The 22,258-nt window shown below is 33.8% G+C and overlaps 1 protein-coding gene across 2 annotated transcripts in view; it reads left to right on the top strand.

Moving 5' to 3' along the window:
- Window positions 1–22,258, top strand: part of Ppp4r3b (protein phosphatase 4 regulatory subunit 3B) — a 54,957-nt gene that overhangs the window by 10,813 nt on the left and 21,886 nt on the right. For both annotated transcript variants that reach the window (XM_004632437.3, XM_023716407.1), the window contains exons 4-9: window positions 2,298–2,921; window positions 8,448–8,525; window positions 9,495–9,611; window positions 13,358–13,474; window positions 18,620–18,751; window positions 21,132–21,234. In XM_004632437.3, coding sequence (XP_004632494.1) covers window positions 2,298–2,921; window positions 8,448–8,525; window positions 9,495–9,611; window positions 13,358–13,474; window positions 18,620–18,751; window positions 21,132–21,234 — 1,171 coding nt within the window. The remainder of the gene's footprint in view (window positions 1–2,297; window positions 2,922–8,447; window positions 8,526–9,494; window positions 9,612–13,357; window positions 13,475–18,619; window positions 18,752–21,131; window positions 21,235–22,258) is intronic.

Below are 22,258 nucleotides of genomic sequence, written 5' to 3'. Positions count from 1 at the left end.
CTAAAAACAGAAAAAGAATATATTAATTATTAGTTCAAAAATTGTGGCAAATGTCTTACATGTAGATGGGCAATAGGGTTTGTTTGGGAAGTGGGTATACAGGAACTCTGTTACTTTTACATTTTGTTGTAGATGAAAAAATGTTCTAGCTGGATGACACTCTCCTAAATCCCAGCACTCAGGATGCTGAGTCAGGAGGATTGTTAAAAGAGTTGAAGGCCAGCCTGAGACCATCTGAAAAAATGAAATGTTTTCATTTAAATTTTGAGTTGCATTATATGAATGCTTAAGAGAACAAATGACGGGGGCTGGAGAGATGGCTCAGTGGTCTAAAGCACCTACTTAGAACAAGCTTGGCAAAGCATCGGGGACCACGGTTCAATCCCCCAGCACCACATGCCAGCCAGCCCTGCCCTCTGGTGGGCTGAGCTGGCCACACACACACACACCACTCTCTCTCTCTCTCTCTCTCTCTCTCTCTCTCTCTCTCAAAATAAAATAAAAATTTAAAAAATATATATATATTTAAAAAGAGAACAAATGTCACAAAAGTAAAGTATTGCTTTTTTTTTGTATTTTAGGGAAGGGTCTACAGGGTGTTCAGGGTCTCACTACTAGATCGGTCTTGTAGTAATCTGCCTGTTTACAACCTCCCAAGAACTGGGATTACAGGCACGTGTCATGCATTTTTAATATTTATTTAAAAAAACATAAAGGGACCGGGGAGATGGCAAGCATCAAAATTTTCAACGTTGACTGCTTTTGGTGTACAAAGTCAAAAAAAGAAGAACAAATAAATTCCTAACTGAACTATAGTAACAATAGCACTCTACCAGAAAATAAAAAGTTTGTTTAAAACTTTTGGACACCTGAAAGTTACCACATATCTTCTTCTTATTATTATTGTTATTATTATTATTTTGTTTGGTATAGGCTCTCACTACACAGCTCCAACGTATAGTGATCCTCCTGTTTTCAGCACCCCCAGCTCTGGGATTACAGGTGTGTGCCACCAAGTCTAGTCTCAGTGGCCAGCTCAGTGTGGAGCCAGCTCAGCATGCGATGCCAGAGATCAGACCCTGCCTAAGCAGGTGCTTAGTCAACTAAACTGTCTCACCAGCCTTGTAGTAATTCTTAGTTCTAAAGTTTCTCAAATAATTTTCTAGATCTAACTACAATCATTTGTTTTTTCTTTATCCTCCCAATAACAGTATCATACACTGTAATAAAAGTCATTGAAGAAAATATACTGTGAACCTTTCTATTCTTTACCAATATTGTTTGACTTTTGGCCCTGAGTCAATAAACTTAACTAGAAGTAGGTGGTTTCTTTCATTGCTACTGTGCATCACATGTTAATGGAGCACTATGCATGTACATTACTACATAGCAGAATTCCACCTGATAATTAAAAACAGATTAGCTTTTTCATAACTTACGCAAAATATACATAGAATCATTGAAATGTTTTACTGTTTTGCTTTTGTGTTTTTCCTCTTTTTAAAACTGGATTATGGGGCCAGGGAGATAGCTCAGTAGAATAAGCACTTGCCTGCCAAGCACAAGGACCTGAGTTCAGTCCCTGGTTCCACAAAAAAAAATTATATCAGGTTTCTTTTGAAACTGTACTTTCGATTTGATTTGAAACTGTCTCATTGCTATATGTTTATCAATAAAACTTTGAAAAGAAAAAAAAAACTGGATTATGGTGATGTGGAGCCTGATTTTTACCCTTTTTTCTTCCCATGCACTCTTCAGGAATAGAGTTGATTTTTTTGGGGTGCAGAGTTTTCTATGACATGGAGATTTAAACATCACTTGAATTATAGACTAACAAGATATATGTATTCAACTAATATTTGCTGTTCTATTCTTGATTCACAATTAGGTTGGTTATGTGTTCATCCATGAGAGGTGGAAAAATGGTCCATCTAAATAATAAAAACATACTGCAGAGTTTGAACTATTAAAATACACTGAGGCGTATTAAACTTAAAATTATTAATTTATACAACATTAATCATTAATTTATACAAAAAAGAAAAAACAATTTACCAATTCACGCCATTTAATTTAAAAGGGAAATGATCTGTAGTCAAGTTATTTAAGGTTCAGATAACTGATTCTAAACTTTGTGTATCCCCACCCAACTTCCACTTCACTTTTAACAATGACTATATTACTAATATGTTCCATGCAGGGTATTTTTACTTAAATTCAATAGTCAGTGATTTGATTTCCAGAATGTTAAATTCTTTTGTATTGTAAGATTACCACCTCTGCTTGGGTGTTTTTAGGTTCAAGGTAAAGATCCATCAGTAGAAGTCACACAGGACCTCATTGATGAATCAGAAGAAGAACGATTTGAAGAAATGCCTGAAACCAGTCACTTGATTGACCTGCCCACGTGTGAACTCAATAAACTTGAAGAGATTGCTGATTTAGTTACCTCAGTTCTCTCCTCACCTATTCGAAGGGAAAAGCTGGCTCTAGCCTTGGAAAATGAAGGCTATATTAAGAAACTACTGCAGCTTTTCCAAGCTTGTGAGAATTTAGAAAACACTGAAGGCTTACACCATTTGTATGAAATTATTAGAGGAATCTTATTCCTAAATAAAGCAACTCTCTTTGAGGTGATGTTTTCTGATGAGTGTATCATGGATGTCGTGGGATGCCTTGAATATGATCCTGCTTTGGCCCAGCCAAAAAGACACAGAGAATTCTTAACCAAAACTGCAAAATTTAAGGAAGTTATACCAATAACAGACTCTGAACTAAGGCAAAAAATACACCAGACTTACAGGGTACAGTATATTCAGGATATCATTTTGCCTACGCCATCTGTTTTTGAAGAGAATTTTCTTTCTACTCTTACATCTTTTATTTTCTTCAACAAAGTTGAGATAGTCAGCATGTTGCAGGTAAGTACTATTCTTTACAGTTTTGTTTTCACATACAATATTGAATTACCTAATAGTTCAAGCTATCTATTTGTTTAAAAAAAGTCTTTTATTTACTTTAAATGATCTGTCAAACACAGAAAACATACCTTGTGGTTTAATGAAAAAGAATAATTTTTAACATAGTCTTGCTATTTTTAAGTATTCTGTGATAGAACTGTTATTTTAAATTTTTGTATTTTTAAAATTGCAATAGGAAATATATAAAATTCACAGTTTTAACCACATGTAAATATACATCTCATTGGCATTAAATGCATTCAGTGTTACGCAACAATCACCACCTTCATTTTCAAAATTTTTCATCATCCCAAACAAAAACCAGTGAATAAACAACTCCCTTTCCCATTTCCTTCATCTCCTGGTATCCATTGTTCTTTGTGTCTCTGTGGTTGTGGTTTTGTTTTTTCTGGTTTTTAGTTTTTGAGGATGGTTTTGTGTTCTTTTCAGTTCCAGGGATTGAACCAGTATTTGGCACATGCTAGGCACTTACTTTATTTATTTAAAAAAAATGTTTTTTATGTGTGTGGCATACGGTCTCACTATGCAGCTCAGACTCGTAGTGATCCTCCAGTTTTCAGCTTCCCCAGGGCTGGGATTATAAGCATGCTCCACCACGCCCAGTCAGTAGCAGGCTCAGCACACCCTGGGGCAGGACTAGTGCGGCATGTTGTGCCAAGGATTGAACCCTGGTCCCTGTGCTTTCCTGAGCAAGCACTTAGTCTGCTGAGCTGTCTCACTTGCTTTATCACTAAGGTACAACCACAGTGCTATGTGGCTATTAAGAATGTCTTTTGTTACAGCCAGGTGTGGTAGTACATATTTGTCAATCCCAGCATACACTGAGAGGCTAAGGTAAGAGGATTGCAAGCCTAAGAATTTAGTGAAACTATCTCAAAATAGATAATAGGCAGGCGGGAAGGCTGGCTGATTAGAATTGTAGCTCACTGCCAAGGCCCTACGTTCTACGAAGTAGGAGTAAGAGGTGAGCTTTTATTCATTTTGAGAGATAGTTATTGGCTTGTTTATGAGTATGTGTGCTTAGAACTTCCCAGATATTCAGACATATAACTAGGATTGAGAAACACTCAGTAATTTTTAGATAATGGTAATTGGTTAGATTATTGGCTATGTATAGTTGATTTTATTCTATTTGAGTTCTAAAATGCAAGTTTCATCAGGCATGGTGGCACAAATATGTAATCCCAGCATTTTGGAGGCTCAGGAGGCAAATTCAAGGCCAGCCCAGGCTACTCAGCAAGACCTTGTTTCAAAACATAAAATACAAATTTTATATCATGTCTTTTGATGTTAGTCCTTCACATCTTAGTAGTATAGTAAGCATGCTTCTGGAGATTTTACATGACTTACAATATTAGACTATACTCAGTGTCTTATGAAACTACTGCCTTTATTATCATTACTGAGTTCATTGAGCAGCTGCTGTGTATGTACTTAGGATAGTGGTTCACTAAGTATGGTCTACGGATCCCTAAAAGTCACCAAAACCCATTCAGAGTAGTCACTTAGATCTTCCCTTTTCCACCTTTGTATTGTAAGGCTGTATTTTACACACACACACACACACACAGGAGCCAAAACAAGTAGTAACAAGATTGAATGAATAAATTGTCTCTGTTAATCCAGTAAAAAGAGAAGCAGAAATGTAAAAGAGGTCCATTCCAGGGCTAGGGAGATAAACTCGGCTGTCTAAACGCCTGCCTGGCAAGTGCAGGGAACAGAATTCCATCCCTAGTACTGCATGCTGTGCCAGGCCTGGAACCCCAGGTATGCCATGCCAGTCATGGAAACCAGGTGTGGTGGTGCACACCTGTAATCCCAGTGCCAGGGAGGCTGAGACAGGAGGATTATTATGAGTCCAAGGTGTGTAGTGAGACCCGGTACCAAGTAAATATTTCATTTTTTTAAAGAGGAAAATTCCCAAATTTTGATGCTGTTTTGTTTCTGATTTAAAAATTTATGTAAACATAATCACTTAGGAATTTAGAAACTTTTTCAAATGCTTTTGTTATAATTTTAATCATAAATACTAAGTATAATACATACACTGAAAATTCTTTGTGGTCCTTAGTAAGCTTTATAGTTACTAAAGAGATCCTGAAAATAAATAATTGAAAAATCTCTTAGTACTTAACTATTAGATTCTGTTTTATGATATTTCTAACCAATATTAACCTGTTACTGTTTTTTATTTGGAGGATGGTTAAACATACATAATAGATTTTTCTTAAATGGGACCCGTTTTTATTTTTCGTTTTTTTAAATTTAAATCATGCAGTACAGTTTGTTTTCCTTGTTGACAGAGTCTCAGGAGATTGCAAATAGTTACACTCCATTGTTTAAGTGAAGTGCCTAGTGTCAGAATCTGAAATCTACTTTTCAGATGACTACTTTTGATTTAGAGGGTTTCTATAAATATTTGTAGTACTTTGAAGTCATATTATATTACACTGTATAATATACTTGTTTGTGAAGGCTGTAATAACATAAGTTGAGTGAAGATTTTCAAAGAAAATTTGGGGCTGGCGTTATAGCTGAGTCATAGAGGCTTCACTTATGGGAAGTGCTGAGTTCAGTACCCAGTGGCAGTTGTACTCATTTCTAGTTCATGAAGATACATTTTTTGGAGTAAATACTACAAACTATTATCTACTTATTTTTTATCTATGATTTACTACTTAATGATCTCATATATGTTAATAGTGATGCTCAATTCTGTCAAAAATGCATGAGAAAAGTAGGATTGTGGCCTTGAAATGCTCAAGTTCTGAAGCTCAACTCAGGTTTCCTTGTAGAAGTACTTGGCTAGATACAAAGTTTTTGCCTCATATCCTTTTGGCTGTCTGGTATGTAATATCTTTCACCCCTCAAATGACTGTCAGTCTGCCGTTGCATGAGTTAAGGCAAGTAAAACAGAAAAAAGTTTCTGCCCTTACTAGAACACTTAGGGGACAGTGCTCTCAGTTGTTGACATTTTAACACATAGCATGCACTGTATTTCTACCGTGCTGTGTAAAAGTTGAGCTTAAAGCAAACACAAAAGAATTTGTACTTGTTCGGTTTTTTTAAAACCTATTTTGTAGATAATAAAAATTTCTAATTTTTTGTTACTAATTAAATGTGTAAAATCCTCAAATGTTTTTTAAAATGTTTGTCTTTTTAGCCCTTTCTAGCTTGTCTATTTTGCTATAGTTGATTCTTAAATTTGAACTTGGGAAACTATGCTAAAGTTTTATTTGCCAAGAGTGACCTTTTTAAAAAGACACAGGTTCTAAATGCTAATTCTGTCACTAGCCTCAGACAAGTTCACACTTTGTACCTTAATTAACTGCAGTTTAAAATTGGACTAGGAGGGGCCGGGGAGATGACTCAGTAGAATAAATGCTTCCCTGGCAAGCGCAAGGGCCTGAGTTCAATCCCTGGTTCCACAAAAAAAAAAAAAAAAAAATAAATGGATTAAGCAATGTCTTGAGTAAAATCATAAAGCCTGGTCTAATTTTAAATTTCTCTATTAAAGTTCGTTTTGAACACTGTGAATGTTTTCACTTTTGTTTTGCTTGTTTACATTAAATTTGAAAGAAAAGTGTTTTAGATTTTATAACAAGCAACTTCTTTTCATACTTTGTTGTGATCCAAAAAAATAGCCGCACACAATTAAACTTACATACTTATGTTTTGTTCAAACAAAAACTCAAGCAGAAAAAAAAACTCAAAAGTAATCTAAAAAGATTAGCTTTAATTACTTAAGGAAATAAGGATTTTGGAAAAAGATGTTCTAACTATATGATAGTTTATAAAAGGTGTCAGTCATTTTTTCCCTGCAGTATCCATTGAAACACATTAATTTTGTAGCTTAAAGACTATTGCCAAGAACAATGCTACAAATAAATTTCTGCAATCAGAATGCATTCTCCTAATGAACTATGTAATGCTTGAGAATTCCTGTAAGTGTAATGTTTTATGTAGTTCTAGTTATCAACTCTCTGAGCCATGTAAGAAGAATTTAAATGGGAAATTACATTTATCAAGGAGCTGGAACTTTTATTCTATGAAAATATTCTGAAAAAAGTTAAAAATCTTCAGACAGGAAAGGATGAAGATTTAATCTGGGAGAGATATAGGAAGATAGAAAATTATTAAAGATGTGAGTAGAAGTAAATATGTACTTTATCAAAATAATAAAAAGAGTCAATAAATGACAAAAAGCATTCTGAGTCAACTAATAAAAACAAGTTTGAGTAGCACCCACTGATGTTTGATGAGAGCACTGTGCTTGTACAAAGAATTCATCATTCATGCATTTCTTCATATATGCTGCACCATACTTCATAAAAGACTTAAGGAATCATCATCATTTAATGGATAATCTACAGTAGGAAAAAGGTATTTGAAATATGTCCTTTATATATTATGGTTAGATTTTGCTGTCAGCTGTACAGATCTTACTGCTATGAACATTTCTAAAACCTGCCACTTTAAGTAAAATTAATAGAAATTGCACTTCATAAAAGTCAAGTTTGAAAATGTAACTAAAGTTTAAAAGCGCTGAGAAATTCAGAAATTTTCTTTTAGTAGATTTGGATGTAGATCTTCTAAAATGAATTTTGATATTTATGTCAGTTTTTTCTTTGTAATTTCATAGAATGTTTATTGTAGAAATTTGGGGAATAAAGCTAAACAAAAAAGAATCATCATCTGTCACCAAAAGATAGTCACAACTCTCATTTAAATGTGTATCCCTCCTTTACTTTCACATGTAATTTTGTATTTTAAAATGCATAGTTTAGGCTAGCCTGGCTTGGCTCACTCTGCAGAGCCAGTTTTTCCCTCACTCTTCACTTTTACTTTTTCAAATAAACTTTGTCAATGTTAAAAAAAATAAATAAATAAAGCTCCATAGTGTCTTGTGTTTCATTTGTGTTTTTAAACAATGACTAGAAAGTTAGACCTGTACCCATCTTTTAGTACTTTGGAGTCTTGAGAATGAAGTTTTATAGTATTTTGTCACTTAACTATATTCCTGGAGACTGCAACATGAGAATGCTGTAGTTGGCCACAGATTATTATATTTTATGAGATTTTGTGTTTTGAGTGGCATTTTAATTTTATTTGCTGCCCGAATTTAGCCTTCTTTACTCTTGTTTCTGCGACATGCTTTTCTAATCATGTGTGAAACGGTAGTGAGATCCTCAAACCTGTTTGAATTGTGTTTAAAGAGTTAACAGACCCTTAAAGAGAGCTAGAGGAGACAGCAGAATTAAATTAGTTTGGCACAGTGCCTCTAGAATATTTGGGTTTTTGAGAGAGTTCATTAATGGTGCTATTTCTAGTTAAATTAGATATTATACTCTGAAATTATAGCTTTTACAATGAAATATTTAATTTCATCTATTTTCACAGTACTTTGTGTAAATCATAAATTAATATAAAATTTTTAATATTTCATAGTAAATTCTTTTCCTGCAGGAAGATGAGAAGTTTTTGTCTGAAGTTTTTGCACAGTTAACAGATGAGGCTACAGATGATGATAAACGGCGTGAATTGGTAAATTATTTTTAAAATTCTGATTCTTAAAGAGGAATTATTCATTTGGCTTGCATAACATTTAATCTTGAATTTGTTACATTGTTTAGTATGTGATAAAAAATATATTTAAGTTGAACTCTAAACTGTCCATTAAAAATTTCTAAAAATTTGTTATATGTTTTAGAAAACTGTTAACAGTATACTTGTGATATGTTTTCCCCCTGAATGAGAAAAGTTGAATGGCTTATAAATCCATATACCTTATAAGTGGATTTATATCAAGACAAACTGCAAAGACATTCTTGTAGTTACTGATCCTTACACGCTAGAGATGCTTTTTTTCCTAAACAAGAGTTGTAAAGAAAATTCTTTTTTGCAAAATGAATGATACATAATTTGATTCTTTGGAAATATTTTTCATATTTTTTATAAGGATTTTTTTTTAACTATAAACTTGGCAGGGAAAGACTAGTGATTGCTTTTTGGTTGATGCTTGCCATTTTTTTAGACATAATCAGATTTGGGTATTCTACAAAATAATAAAAGATGATTGACTTCAGAATTTTTTAGTTATCTTCAGTTATTAATATTACACACTTGTTTTCTCACTTATAAAATTAGTATTTTAAGCTATAATCTCTGATGTCACTTCTGATTTCTAAAATTGTGTCGTGTTTTAGAGGGCTGTGTTGGAACCCAGCCAGCTTAGTGTAAGACAGTTTCTGTAAACGTGCTTTTTACAGCTTTTTTGCGCTATAATGTACTTAAGAGAGATTCAGTGTTTGAGAAGTAATACAGAGTTAACTGTTAACGGAGTGCTAGTTTTTAATACATTTTTAAATGTATATTTTACAGAGTCAGGATTTGTGAAAATAACTAGATCCTTCAGAATAGCAAATTCCACACTAGTAGCTAAAGTAATTTACCCTAATTTTTTGTTCTTATGTCTTGCAACTTCTCATTATATGTTTGTTTTTAACATTACAGGTTAATTTTTTCAAGGAATTTTGTGCATTTTCTCAGACATTGCAACCTCAAAACAGGGATGCATTTTTCAAAACTTTAGCAAAATTGGGAATTCTTCCTGCACTTGAAATTGTAATGGTAATTATATGGTTTCTTTTCATATTTTTGAAATTCTGATTTTATAAGAGATGTTTCTAGTATGGATATGAAACAACTTATTATCGTAAAGTGTATTGCATTCTCATATATGCACACACTCATAAATATATACCTATGTGTATAAATATGCACACATACATATACTCTCTTTTCCCAAATATAAAACCTAGAGATCAAAAAATGCCAGGCCCTAGAAACTACTATCCTCTTGTTCAGTGGGTACTCTGTAAAGAAAGAGTAGCCATTGTGTCTACTCATTATGGCTGGTATTTTTGATTTCTGTTTTTTAAGGCTGATTATTTACCAGCTAAATATTATTTCAGGGGAAATATGGGACATGGATAACGCATACTGAATTCTGTAGTTTATTCTTCACCTGTTGTATTAACACAAGAATAGTTTCAGTTTTCATATATTTAATTTGGTGTGTCAGTATATAATCATTTCCATGTAACATGTCTTCACGTAAATAAAAATCTCATGTTTCTTCTGATTTTTTTTTTAATTTAAGTTTACTGCTGCAGTTTAGATTTTTTTTTCCTTTTCCCTCTCTTCCTTTTCCCCTTCTTCCACCCTAATTCTTTCCTTTTGAACTGTTTCTTCCCATTTCATAATACCTGTTATACATTTTAATCCTTACTCTTTTCAGTTTCTCACACCAGGGAGACAATGTGATGTTTACTCTTACCTGATTTATTTCACTTAAGAGTATAGTCTCAAGTTGTATCCATTAACCTTTAATGACAGTCTCAAGTTTGTCCTTCTTTATGGCATAGTAGTACTCCACTATAAAAAATCTTTATTCATTCCTCCGTTGATAGGCATTTGGGTTTCTAAGATTTAGCTATTACAAATGTGGGTGCATGTATATTGTTGTAATATGATGTTTTAATTCTTCTGGAAAAGAAGAGGAATGAGATCAGAAAATGGAAAGATAACCCTTGCTTATGGATAGGAAGGACCAACAGAGTAAAACTGGCCAGACTCCCAAAGTTGTTATATAGTTTTAATGCAATCCTAATCAATATGCTATTAGTGGACCACATAGAACTAAGGAACACATTCCTAAAATTCATTTGGAATTAGAAGAGACCTTGATAAAAGTAACATGGTGCTGCAGAAAGCACAGACAGGCCTGAGGATCAATGGAACTGAGTAAAAGCTGCAGAAACAACTCCAAACCCATACCATAAGCTTATCATTGACAAAAGTGCAAAACATTTTCACTAGAAGATAGTCTCTTTAATAAATGGTTCTAGAAAAATGGCTTTCCACATGCCAAAGACTAAAACTAAACCCATGTCTGTCAGTATGCACTGTACTAAAAATGGATCAATGATCTAAATGTTAAAACAGAAACAAATTTACCAAAAAAAAAGTAGGTAGAATCCTTGAACACATAAGCATAGGCAAGGATTCAATGAACAAAACCCTGATTGTATAGGAAATAATACAAAGAATCAATAACTAGGATCTTACCCTATTGAAAAGCTTATGCAGAGCAAGAGAAACCACCAACAGTGTAAAAAGTCAACATTAGAGTGAGAAAAAAGCCAGTTGTCCCTCAGACCAAAGACTTATATCTAGAGTATATAAAGAATAGAAAATATCAGACTACCCCCCTAAATTTAAAGACCCAATCCAAATTGGACATCTGAGATGAATATTATTGGCAGAAACTGAAAAAAGCAAACAAGTAATCATTAATATCTATTATAGAAGTCGTTATACTATCTGAAGTGGTTATTAGGTCCCTTGCTAGGATTTTCTTGACCACACTATGAGAATTGCAAGGATTGTTTTAATAATCATTAGCTTTAAACTAAGTTGTGGGCAAGGAGTAAAAAAATGTTTCCACAAACACCTTCTATTAGGCAAGTAATGGAATATAGATTTAGTTATTTGGCAAGTTGAGAAAAGACAGATCCTGCTAACCTTTGAAGCCTTAGTTAGAAGACAACATTCAGATTATATATTTAAATTCTTTTCCTGAATTTGGGGGGCGGGGTTCCGTCTCAGGTTCTTCTGTGTGCTAGTCGATCTCTTCCCTAGTGAGCTACGTCTTAGTTCTCATCTGGATTTTTTTTTAGCAACATCTTTAAAGCATTGCTTTACAATCATATTCTGATGGGGGCTGGGGAGGTATTACTGGAGATTTAACTGAGGGCTACAACACTGAGCTACACAGTGTGATAGCCCTCAGTTCACTGTGTGAATACACAGTGCTGTCCTAGGTCAAAAAAGCTTGTTCAGCAATATCATGCCCTGACTTATGATTGGACTCTGGCTTACTCTTAAAGAATTGACAGAAACAACACACCCTGTGGGACGTTTGCAATAGAAAACAAGGATGGCAGATTCTGTTGGTGGCACATGTTGGCCTTGAGCAAGGTCTTTGGCTCCTCTGGTCCAGTTTGTTCACCAGTAAAAGGAAGATACAGACTAAAAGACCAGTCAGATTCAAGTCTTTTCCAGAGCCTTGTGCTCAGTGAATTGGCAGGACATTCTGTATGTGTGTTGGATTGTAAGGTACATAGAACTTTCAGTCTTCTCAAGTAACTTTTTCATTTTAGAAATTTGAGATTGACTTTGATTGCAAATATACCATATGTAGTTCTTTTTGAAAATTGTGTATTTGTATATCTTTATGGGGTACTTTGATAATTAAATACTTGTATATAATACAATAATTAAATCAGGATAATAAGCATTTCAGATTCTTCAGTCATTGATCAGTTTTTGTCTGTTGGAAATTTAGCATCTATCACAATTTTTTTTAAGTCTTAATAGTCTTATTAGGACATGTTTGCAGTACATAACTCACCACATTCTCCATGGAGAGTTAGTTCATGTCCATCACACATCTTAATTCTTTTTCATCCCCATTCCTTTCTCTTTCCCTCTTCCTCCATCTTTTGGTCTCTGACCCCTTTTGCAAAAGATCTCTCTCTCTCTCTCTCTCTCTCTCTCTCTCTCTCTCACCTATAATCTGTATTTTACCTTGTTCTTTATGTTTTGAATTTTTCACGTAAGAGAAACCATGCAGTATTTAATTTATGTATTTATTTTGTGTGTGTGTGGCCAGCTCAGCCCACCAGGGGGCGGGGCTGGCTGGCATATGGTGCTGGGGGATTGAACCGCGGTCCCTGCAACTTTGCTTAGCTTGTTCTAAGTCAGTGCTTTAGACCGCTGAGCCATCTTACCAGCCCCACCATGCAGTATTTAAGCTCATGTGTCTAATTTATCTCATTTAACATGGCCTCACGGTGATTTTCCCACCAGTGACTTAAGTTTATCCATTATGGCAGAGTAGTACTCCATTATATCTGAATACTCTTATTTTCTTTATATGTTGATGGGCATATAGGCTGCTTCTAAGAAGTGAATTTTATTGCTGTAAACATGGATTGCATGTCTTTATTAGCTCTTTTGGGAAGATCCCTAAAAGACAAATAGCTGGACCCAATGGAATTTGTATTTTTAGTTTTTTGAAGAATCTCCAAATATGTATTTTTAATGGCTAAAAAATAGAAACTAATGAATCACCTGCCCCAAAATTGTAGTATCTATGAAAAGACAGAAACCAAAGAATGGAGAGATGTATTTTAATTGCAGTTCAATGTCTTAATTCAAATACCTGAGAAATAATGCATGGTTTGGGGAAAGATAAAAGGAATATAAGACTCACTTATTAACATTCTCTAATCTACCTTTCCTTTTATCAGGGCATGGATGATTTGCAAGTCAGATCAGCTGCTACAGATATATTTTCTTATCTAGTAGAATTTAGCCCCTCTATGGTCCGAGAATTTGTAATGCAAGAAGCCCAGCAAAGTGATGATGTAAGTAATAATGCTGTAGTTCCATGTGAACTGCCTTTGGATACTGTTCACAGACTCATGAGAGAAAGCTTAATCCTAATCTTAAATTTGGAACAAAATTAGTTGTGTCTTTGGTAAGATCAGAATACGTAGCAATTGATTTGTTTGTTGCACAGAAGAGCATTCAGGTCATTATTGGGATATATTTCAGTCTGATCAGATTTTTAAATACTAGGAGTTAGGGATTCAGCTCAGCAATAGAATGCTTGCCTAGCAAGCTGGAAGCCCTGGGTTCAGTTCTCAGCATCACATGTAAAAAAAAACCCTCACCTAAATACTGATTTTTTTCCCCCATAATTTTATTGAGAAACAAATAGCAATGAGACAGTTTCAAATCAAAATGGTAGGACAGTTTCAATAATCAACACATTGCAAACATTCTTCCTAGTGGTTAATTGCTGTACAAGATGCAGACATGATATCCTATTTACAAACACCATTAGAACAGATCCCTCTATTCATTATTGATTTTTTTTTTTGAAGGGCTAATGAAATGTAATTTTAATTTCCTTACAAAATCTAATGTAGCTAAGAATGTGCTTTTACTTGTTCATGTATTTTTTAAATGGGAATGAAAGTTTAATAGTGATAGTTTTATGTCTTGCCACTACAGAAATAAACTTAAGTACTCTACCTCATAATAAAATAACTTAGTAATGGATAAAGAAGACTGTGGCATTTTTACACAGTGGAATATTATTCAGCTATAAAATACGATAAATTTGAAGCTTTTGTCAGTAAGTGGATGCAACTAGAGATTATACTCTTTTAAATGAAATAAATCAGACCTACATGTGCAAACATCATATTTGTTTATTTAGTGTGAGAACCTAAAAGAGAAAATGGAATCTGAAGGGTATAATAGATACTGGGAAAGGACAATGAACTTACTCAAAAGGAAAGAGTTACTGAGTTGAGGAGGAGGACAGGAGAGGGAGTGGAGGAAAGAGATGTATCTGCATGTAAGCAGGATGGTTTGGACAACTTTACTGTGAATTTCTGCTCATCTGTGGAAGGGAGCAGACAATGCTTAATTTGTTTTGTCTCCTTTTTCAACTGTTTGTCCTTTTTCTGTTCTTAATTTCTTATATATTTCTTTCTCTTTTTCTTTGCCCAATTTTGCATGCATATATCTGGTAAATGAATAATAACTAGGTGGAAGACAACACTGTGATTACTACAAATACTATGAAATTTTTATTTTGTTAAGTGAAATTTGGTATCACGTATAATTTTTGTTTTAATACTATTTTGTACTCTTTAAAAAATAAGAAAAATTATAAAAGTAGTTTAATGTTAGGTAAAATTTTATTGAAGTATAATGAGGACCTTTTTTTTTTAATCTTTTATTTATTTGGTACAGGGTCTCACTACGCAGCCGCACAGTATGTGGCACTAGGATCAAACCCAGGTCTTTGTGCTTTCCAGGCAGGTGCTTAGACTGCTGGGCTGTCTCCCCAGCCCCAAGGACCTTTTTAAGGAAGTATTTTGATTCTGAATTTAAATTTGATGCTTATATCAATTATCATTAAACTATATTTTTATTTATTTTGAGTTTTAATGCTTTTTTTTTTTTTTTGGTGGTTTTGGTGCTGGACCACCATCTGATAAAGCCAAACCCAGACATTAGTGCATGCTAAGCAGTCATTCTACCATTGATCCACACCCTTAGTCTTCATATTCAACTTCTTAATATCTGCTTAAAGTTTTATATTTTAGTCATTTCCATTTTTTTAAATTTATTTCAGGGAAGCACTTATTCTACTGAGCCATCTCCCTGGCCCCTAAAATTTATTTCAGAATCAGCATGTCTATTACTATATTTGAATCAATAAAGAAATGATTTTCTGTTATGTACATTTTTACTTTTTTTAAACACAGGATGTTCAATCTGATCTTAAGAAATGCATATTTTATTCATTTCATAATTAGTGTTATTATTTCTGTGCTATCCTTTACAAAAGATAACTGAAATGATCATTCCCATTGCTCCATTCTTTGCAATCTGTATAAAGGTAACCATAAAATGACCATAAATTTTGCACAGACTATAACTGTAAACTGTTAATTTTTAAAATTCTTAACATTAAATCTTTGACTTTTGTTTTGATTAACAGTATTTTTCCTTTTTTTGTTGTTTTGGATTTTTTAGGGAAGGGTCTACAGGGTGTGCAGGGTCTCATTACTAGATTGGACTCAGTGATTAATTGATGTGTAAGACTTAGAAGCAGTTGATTTTTTTTTCCACTGTTTTTATGTTTCTTGTTTTTTTTTTTTTTTTTCTTTTTTAGAGATCTTACTATACTTCAGACTTCAAATATTAAGACAGAAGTAAATGTTAACTTTTGTTACCATTGCCATTGCTTCTATCTAGGCTTAAAGTGTCAATTTAGGAGGCAATAATTGCTATTTTATTGGTGAGCCACAGATTACATAAGTTTTTGTACTAATTACCTTTGAAACAGTTGTTAAAATTTACTATAGAACCTCACAGAATAAAGTAATGCAGTTGTTACTGAACCATTTGTTTTCACAAGTATTTTATCATTTAAAAATATATTAATTTTTAATATGATAGTAATATTGGTATTACTTTAAAAGTCATCTTTCTTTATTACTACTTTTTATTTTATTAGTACATTTTTCCTTCTATTCTTTTTTTCTTGTATTTTTTTTCCTTTCCTCTTCTCCCCTCCCTTTATCCTCTTTTCTTTTTAAAAGATTCATGATGAATTACTTACAATATAATTTATATGAAGTGTGCTTCAAAATATTTCTGGATAATAAGGATAAATTGGTTGGACTATAAAGTTCACAAGTATTGAAGTTGGTTGATGGGGTGAGATTTACAGTATTATTTTCTCTGATTTCTTAATGTAGCTGAGGTTTGCCATAAGATGAAGTTTAAAATGGATAACATAATCTCTTTTATTCTTCAGTGTTTGATGTTGAACAAAACACCTTTGAATCTTTCCTTCTTTTTCTAAGTCCCTAAGTTTTTCACTTTTTATTTGGATAGTGTCTCACTAAATTGCTCAGGTTGGGCTTAAATTTGTGATCATCTTGCCTCAGCCTTTCAAAATGCTGAAATTGCAAGCATGTGCCCCCATGCCTGGCTCAAAAATATATATATTTTTAAATGTATTTGGGTTTTGCAGGCTCTCACTACGCAGCTCAGGTCTTCATCCTCCCCAGCCCTGGGATTATAGGCGTACGCCACTACTCCAACCATCCCCCCAACTCTGGCTGGCTGTGGTGTCAGGGATCGAACCACGGTCCTTGCGCTTGCCTAAGCAGGTGCTTTAGTCCACTGAGCTATCTTACCAACCCCTCAAAAGTAATTTTTTAAGTATAGAAAATTGTAATGTTAAATTACAGAAAAGTACAAAGAATTTCTATATGTTCTTCACATTAATTCTATCGTTTGTTTTATCATTGTCTTTCTCTGCCTCTGCCTATATCTGTGTATATATACTCATGTATATGTACTTACTTAATTGAAAAATAAAGTGCAGGAAAGATGGCACAATGCTTTATAGTTTTGTTGATTGTATCAGTAATGTCTTTTAATCAAGACAGAGTTTCTGATTGAGTATCTCAATAATTTGACAACTTCATGACTTAGTGAAACTCCGTGTACAAGTAAAAGGCTTCTGAAAGCGCTGGGCTTTTACTTTAATGTAGAAGCTCTGGATTCAATCCCCAGTACTGCAAAAGAAAAACAGATCGTGTCATTATTTCATGTCACAAAGAAAGTACTTTCTAATGAGTTTTGTTTTGTTTGGTTTGTTTCTTTGCTCTTTGAAATAAGGTCTTGTTATGTACTTCAGTATGGCCTTACACTTACTATGTAGTCCAGGCTGGCCACAAACTTGTGATCCTCTCGCCTCAGCCTCCTGCATGCTGGGATTACAGATGTGCACTACCATGCATGGCTCATTCATTTCTTTTTATGCTTGATTTAATCTTGTATTGTTTTATTCATTATAGCCTAGATATGTAGTATGTCCTACCATCTAGGCTTGTGTAAATATAGTCTGTCATTTACACAGAAATAGCCTAAAGATACTTTGTTCAGAACATGTCCCTGTCATTAAGTCATGGATGACTCTGTTCTCAGTCCACTGTGTGATATATTTTTCCTTTGGCACACTTTTATCCTACAGTAATCCTTACAATTTCTACTTTTTAAAAAATAAGTGCCAAGAAAGTATGTATCTGCAAACTACTTTGTAGTTTCTTTCTTTTTTTTTTTTTTTTTTATTTTAGGGAAAGGCCTACAGGGTGTTCAGGGTCTCACTGCTAGATTGGACTCATAGTGATCTGCCTATTTACAGCCTCCCAAGAGCTGGGATTACAGATGTGCAGCACCACCACACCCAGTCTCAATTGCCATCTCAGTGTGCCTCAGGGCAGCGCTAGCATGGCAGCCCGAGGATTGAACCCCAGACCCTGCGCTTGCTTGCAGGTGCTTCAATCCGCTGAGCTATTTGGCTGGCCCTTGTAGTTTCTTAATATTAAAAGCAAAACACATTATTAATATGACAGTAAAACCGGTTAACATTAGAGATTATATAGCATAGTATTCCTTTGTCTATGAATAGTTGTACACTTATAACTTTGGGGGAAAGAGATGAGGGAAGATTTTTGTTTATTTACATTTATACTCATTTTTGTTAGAAGCTGAAAATCTATGCTTTGGGGTTATATAATGTGTGATCATACCTGTTTAACTACAAAACTTATGCCTAGCAGCTGGGGATATATTTCAGTGTCACAGTGCCTAGCAAGTGCCAAGTTGTGAGTCAGTTGTGAGTCAGTTCTTGGTAAAAAAAAATTATGCCTAAGGATGAAACTTAAGAGTAAGAATGTGTTGGAACCTCCGTTGAACAAAAATTACTATTAAATGATTGTTTTTTGCTTCCCTTAAAATTGAGGCCTGCTCTGCATTTTGTTTGTTTCTAGGGCTAAAAACATCCAGAAGGAAAAGTTTTAAATAAGCTCTTCCATTCTGTTTTTTCTTTATATGATTCTAACTTTGTTTTTTCAGTTGGCATGTTTGTTTCATGTCCAAACTTGGTCTAATGGAAACGTGTTACCTTTCAGGATATCCTTCTTATTAATGTAGTAATTGAACAAATGATCTGTGACACTGATCCTGAGCTAGGAGGTGCAGTTCAGTTAATGGGACTTCTTCGTACTCTAATTGATCCAGAGAACATGCTGGCTACAACTAATGTAAGTAATTGCCCTGAGATTAAAATGTTTTTGGTTGGTCAGTTTTAGGTGGTTTTATAATAAAATTTTGAGAGAGAAAACATATCTCCATAAATATTTACACACTTGGTATTCAAATAGCAGTGGTATTCATATAGCAGTTTCATTTGCAACAAATACAAAGATTGTAGCCTGTTCTTGGGAATATCATTTATAGTCCTTTGGCCTCTTACAAGTTAAATTATTTTCTTTTTTAATAATTTTATTGAGAAAGGAGTAACAATAAGTTTCAAAACAGGTTAGTAGGACAGTTACAATAATTAATACATGGCATATTGTTGTCTTTAGTAGTTTTTCATAGTACATGATATCTTGTCTAAACACTGTTAGTTCAAAACTTTCTTTTCATTGAACTAAGAGAAAGTAGCTGTATATCTATGCTATTTTGGATATACAGATTCATATTTTTTTTCATGACAAAATGGTCTCACATGTTAAATTCTTAGAATTTCATAATGTGAATATATGTAAGCTAGTGAGCTGTATATTTTAATATGGTAAGTAAAATGGTAAAAGTATTTCAATACGATTTTATCACAATAAGAAAAAAAAATTGAATTACTGAAGGATTGTAACTGCCTAAGGCGAGATTTAAGAAAGTATTCCAAAATGTAAATAATGTTATCTTGGTGTAGAAGGATACTTAATAAAATTCCCTCCTAATTAAAAGGCACATCTATCATGTGCATCAAGTTTGTGGGCCCAGTTATGTAAAACTTAGTGGCAAAAGAATAAGAAGGTTTTTTTTTTCTTTTGTAAATTGCATTCATTTAAGTTTATTTCCTCCAGGACACCCCATGTTTATTATTAAGCCTTATAATACAAACCTGAAAAGTAAGCAAAAAACTGGCACTAAACCACATGGAGTTTTTCCTTACAGAGTGGGGTATGGGTACAGGACAGCACTAATAAATTAAATATCAAACTGCAAGTCAGAGGCATAAACAGCAGGGCTGTAAAAATGGGACAACCACATTGAAAAACACTTGATTCTGTTTTGTAAACATTAGTCCAAAACAGTTCAGTTTTTGCCAACAGCAGTCAAAAAAGCAGATCTTAAAGACGTTCCTAGCCGTTCCTACTGGCAAACTCAGTGCAACATGGGGTTGATTAATCCAATTACAAAACAAAAGAATAGCTTGTGAAAACATACTTTTTAAATATAAAGAATGGATCTAAATTTTCTTTTTTGAGGCCAGGGAGATAGGTCAGTGGAATAAGTGCTTGCCTGGCAAGTCCAAGGTCCTGAGTTCAATCCCTGGTACCACCCAAAAAAAAAATAATTTTTTTTCTTTTTTCATCTAGTGTCCTGATACTTGTTTCAGTAGTTCTTGAAATTCAAATAGGTTTACCACCAAATAGGTTTAGTATAAGGTTCTAAATTTTAAGTTGTTAATCATATGGCTTTTTTAAAAATATTTTTCTTCAGGAAAATATTTACATGTTCTTTTTACTTGGGCATCTTTTTTTTTTGTATTTTAGGGAAGGGTCTAAAGGGTGTTCAGGGTCTCACTACTAGATCAGACTCGTAGTGATCCGCTTGTTTACAGCCTCCCAAGATCTGGGATTACAGGCGGGCATCTTATTTTTAAGGATGATTTTATACATTTCTTGGTTATATTGGAAAAAATCAGTAACTGTACAAAAGAAACAAATGATCATTGTATAGTGCATACTGTTTTAATTCAAGTTATTTGTGTGTCTGTATTTTTATCTTGACCATTTATTTGTGATGAGAATACTAAGAATTTTCAGATATGCAATATATATTGCTGTTAATTGAATAATCATATACAATAGACAGTCATTCTTCAGATCATTGGCATCTTGAAAAAACAATTGTTCTCTGATTTTTGTGGAAAAAAAAATTTTTTTAATGTGTTTAGTGCAGGGTCTAAAGGGTCTCACTACACAGATCAGATTTGTAGTGATCCTTCCTATTTTTCAGCCTCCCAAGCACTGAGATTACAGGTGTACACCACCACGCCCAGTTTCATTTGCAGTCTCAGCATGCCTTGGGGGAGGGCCAGCACAGCAGGCTGGGGATGGAACCTTGCTCCCTGCATCTACCTGAGCAGACACTTTAATCCTCTGAGCTATCTGGCCAGCTGTTTGGAAAAACTATAGCATTATGCTTTTTTCTTGCATTCATTTTTATTTGATGTAATATGAAATGGATTTTATTTTCATGCTGCACATGTAAAATTGAAGTGAATATTACCAATTTGGGACTGTTTTGTAGTATCTTAAAAGTATTTGTTGTTTATGTGTAACCTGCACTGCTAATTTTTAGTGTTTTTTTAATTATAAAGGTAATTTTTCAAAATTTTGTATGTTTCAGAAAACTGAAAAAAGCGAGTTTCTGAATTTCTTCTACAACCATTGTATGCATGTCCTCACAGCACCACTTTTGACCAATACTTCAGAAGACAAATGTGAAAAGGGTAGGTTCTCTTGTTCATCTGCTTATAATATCTGTTTTTAAAAAGGTGTCAAATATTGAAACTAATAGGCTGCTGGTGTTTCATAAGACAGAATTTGCTATTGAAAAGTAATGGAAGAGATATAGAAAAGTACTCCACACTGAGGAAGGAGAGATACACTCTAGGAGTGTATATACAATCAGGAGATTGTTCCCAAAGTGGCTAGAGTAGGCCAAGGATTAGCTCAGGGCACAGTACTTGCTTGGTAAATGCAAGGTCCTGGGTTCGATTTCTGAGACCAAAAAAAGCAAGTACTTCCAAAATGGTTAGAATGAGCTAGAGCAGTGTATTACCTTCATTAGAACTCAAAGGGAACTGTCCTCTTGGAGAACAGTTTGGCATGGCAGTCCAATAAAAGCCTGCTTTTTTGTTCTGCATCAGGATCAGAAATTGATGGCTCAGTCAAAAAGTTAACTAAAGCAGATACTGATTTTAGAGCAAAACAAACATTGAAAACATTTTTATTCTTTTGCTTTTTTAATATTTAGTAATGCTGGACATTGAACTGAGGGAGCACCAAGCTGCATCTTCAGACTTTATTTTGAGATAAGAACTCATTTAACTTGCCCAGGTTTCATTTGAACTTGGAATCAGTCCCCCTCAATAATTGGGATTGCATATTTGCTCCCCCAAAACCTGTCTACTTAAACACTTTAACTTAATCTATGAATGCAGAATTATATAGCACATTGGGACAAGGGTGATTGGAGTTTTTTGTGTTATTTTTATTACATTTCCATACTATCTTTGTTGCGTAAATTACATCTACATTTATAAGATACAAAGACTGGTTTCAATTGTTAAAGTGAAGTAGAAGTCTAAAGATATTTTTAAAGTATCTCACTGTGGTTCTAAGTCTACTCCTCCAGATATTCATATTTGTGTGTATCTAATATGGAGCAATTTTGTAGTGGATTCCAACTATATTAAACTTATCCATAGATATTAGAGTTCTCACAAGTTTCATTAGTATGCAATATTTAAA

This window comes from Octodon degus, unplaced genomic scaffold (assembly GCF_000260255.1).
Source record: "Octodon degus isolate 3935 unplaced genomic scaffold, OctDeg1.0 scaffold00048, whole genome shotgun sequence".
NCBI classification, from domain to species: Eukaryota; Metazoa; Chordata; class Mammalia; order Rodentia; family Octodontidae; genus Octodon; species Octodon degus.
This window is presented reverse-complemented; position numbering and strand designations above follow the sequence as displayed.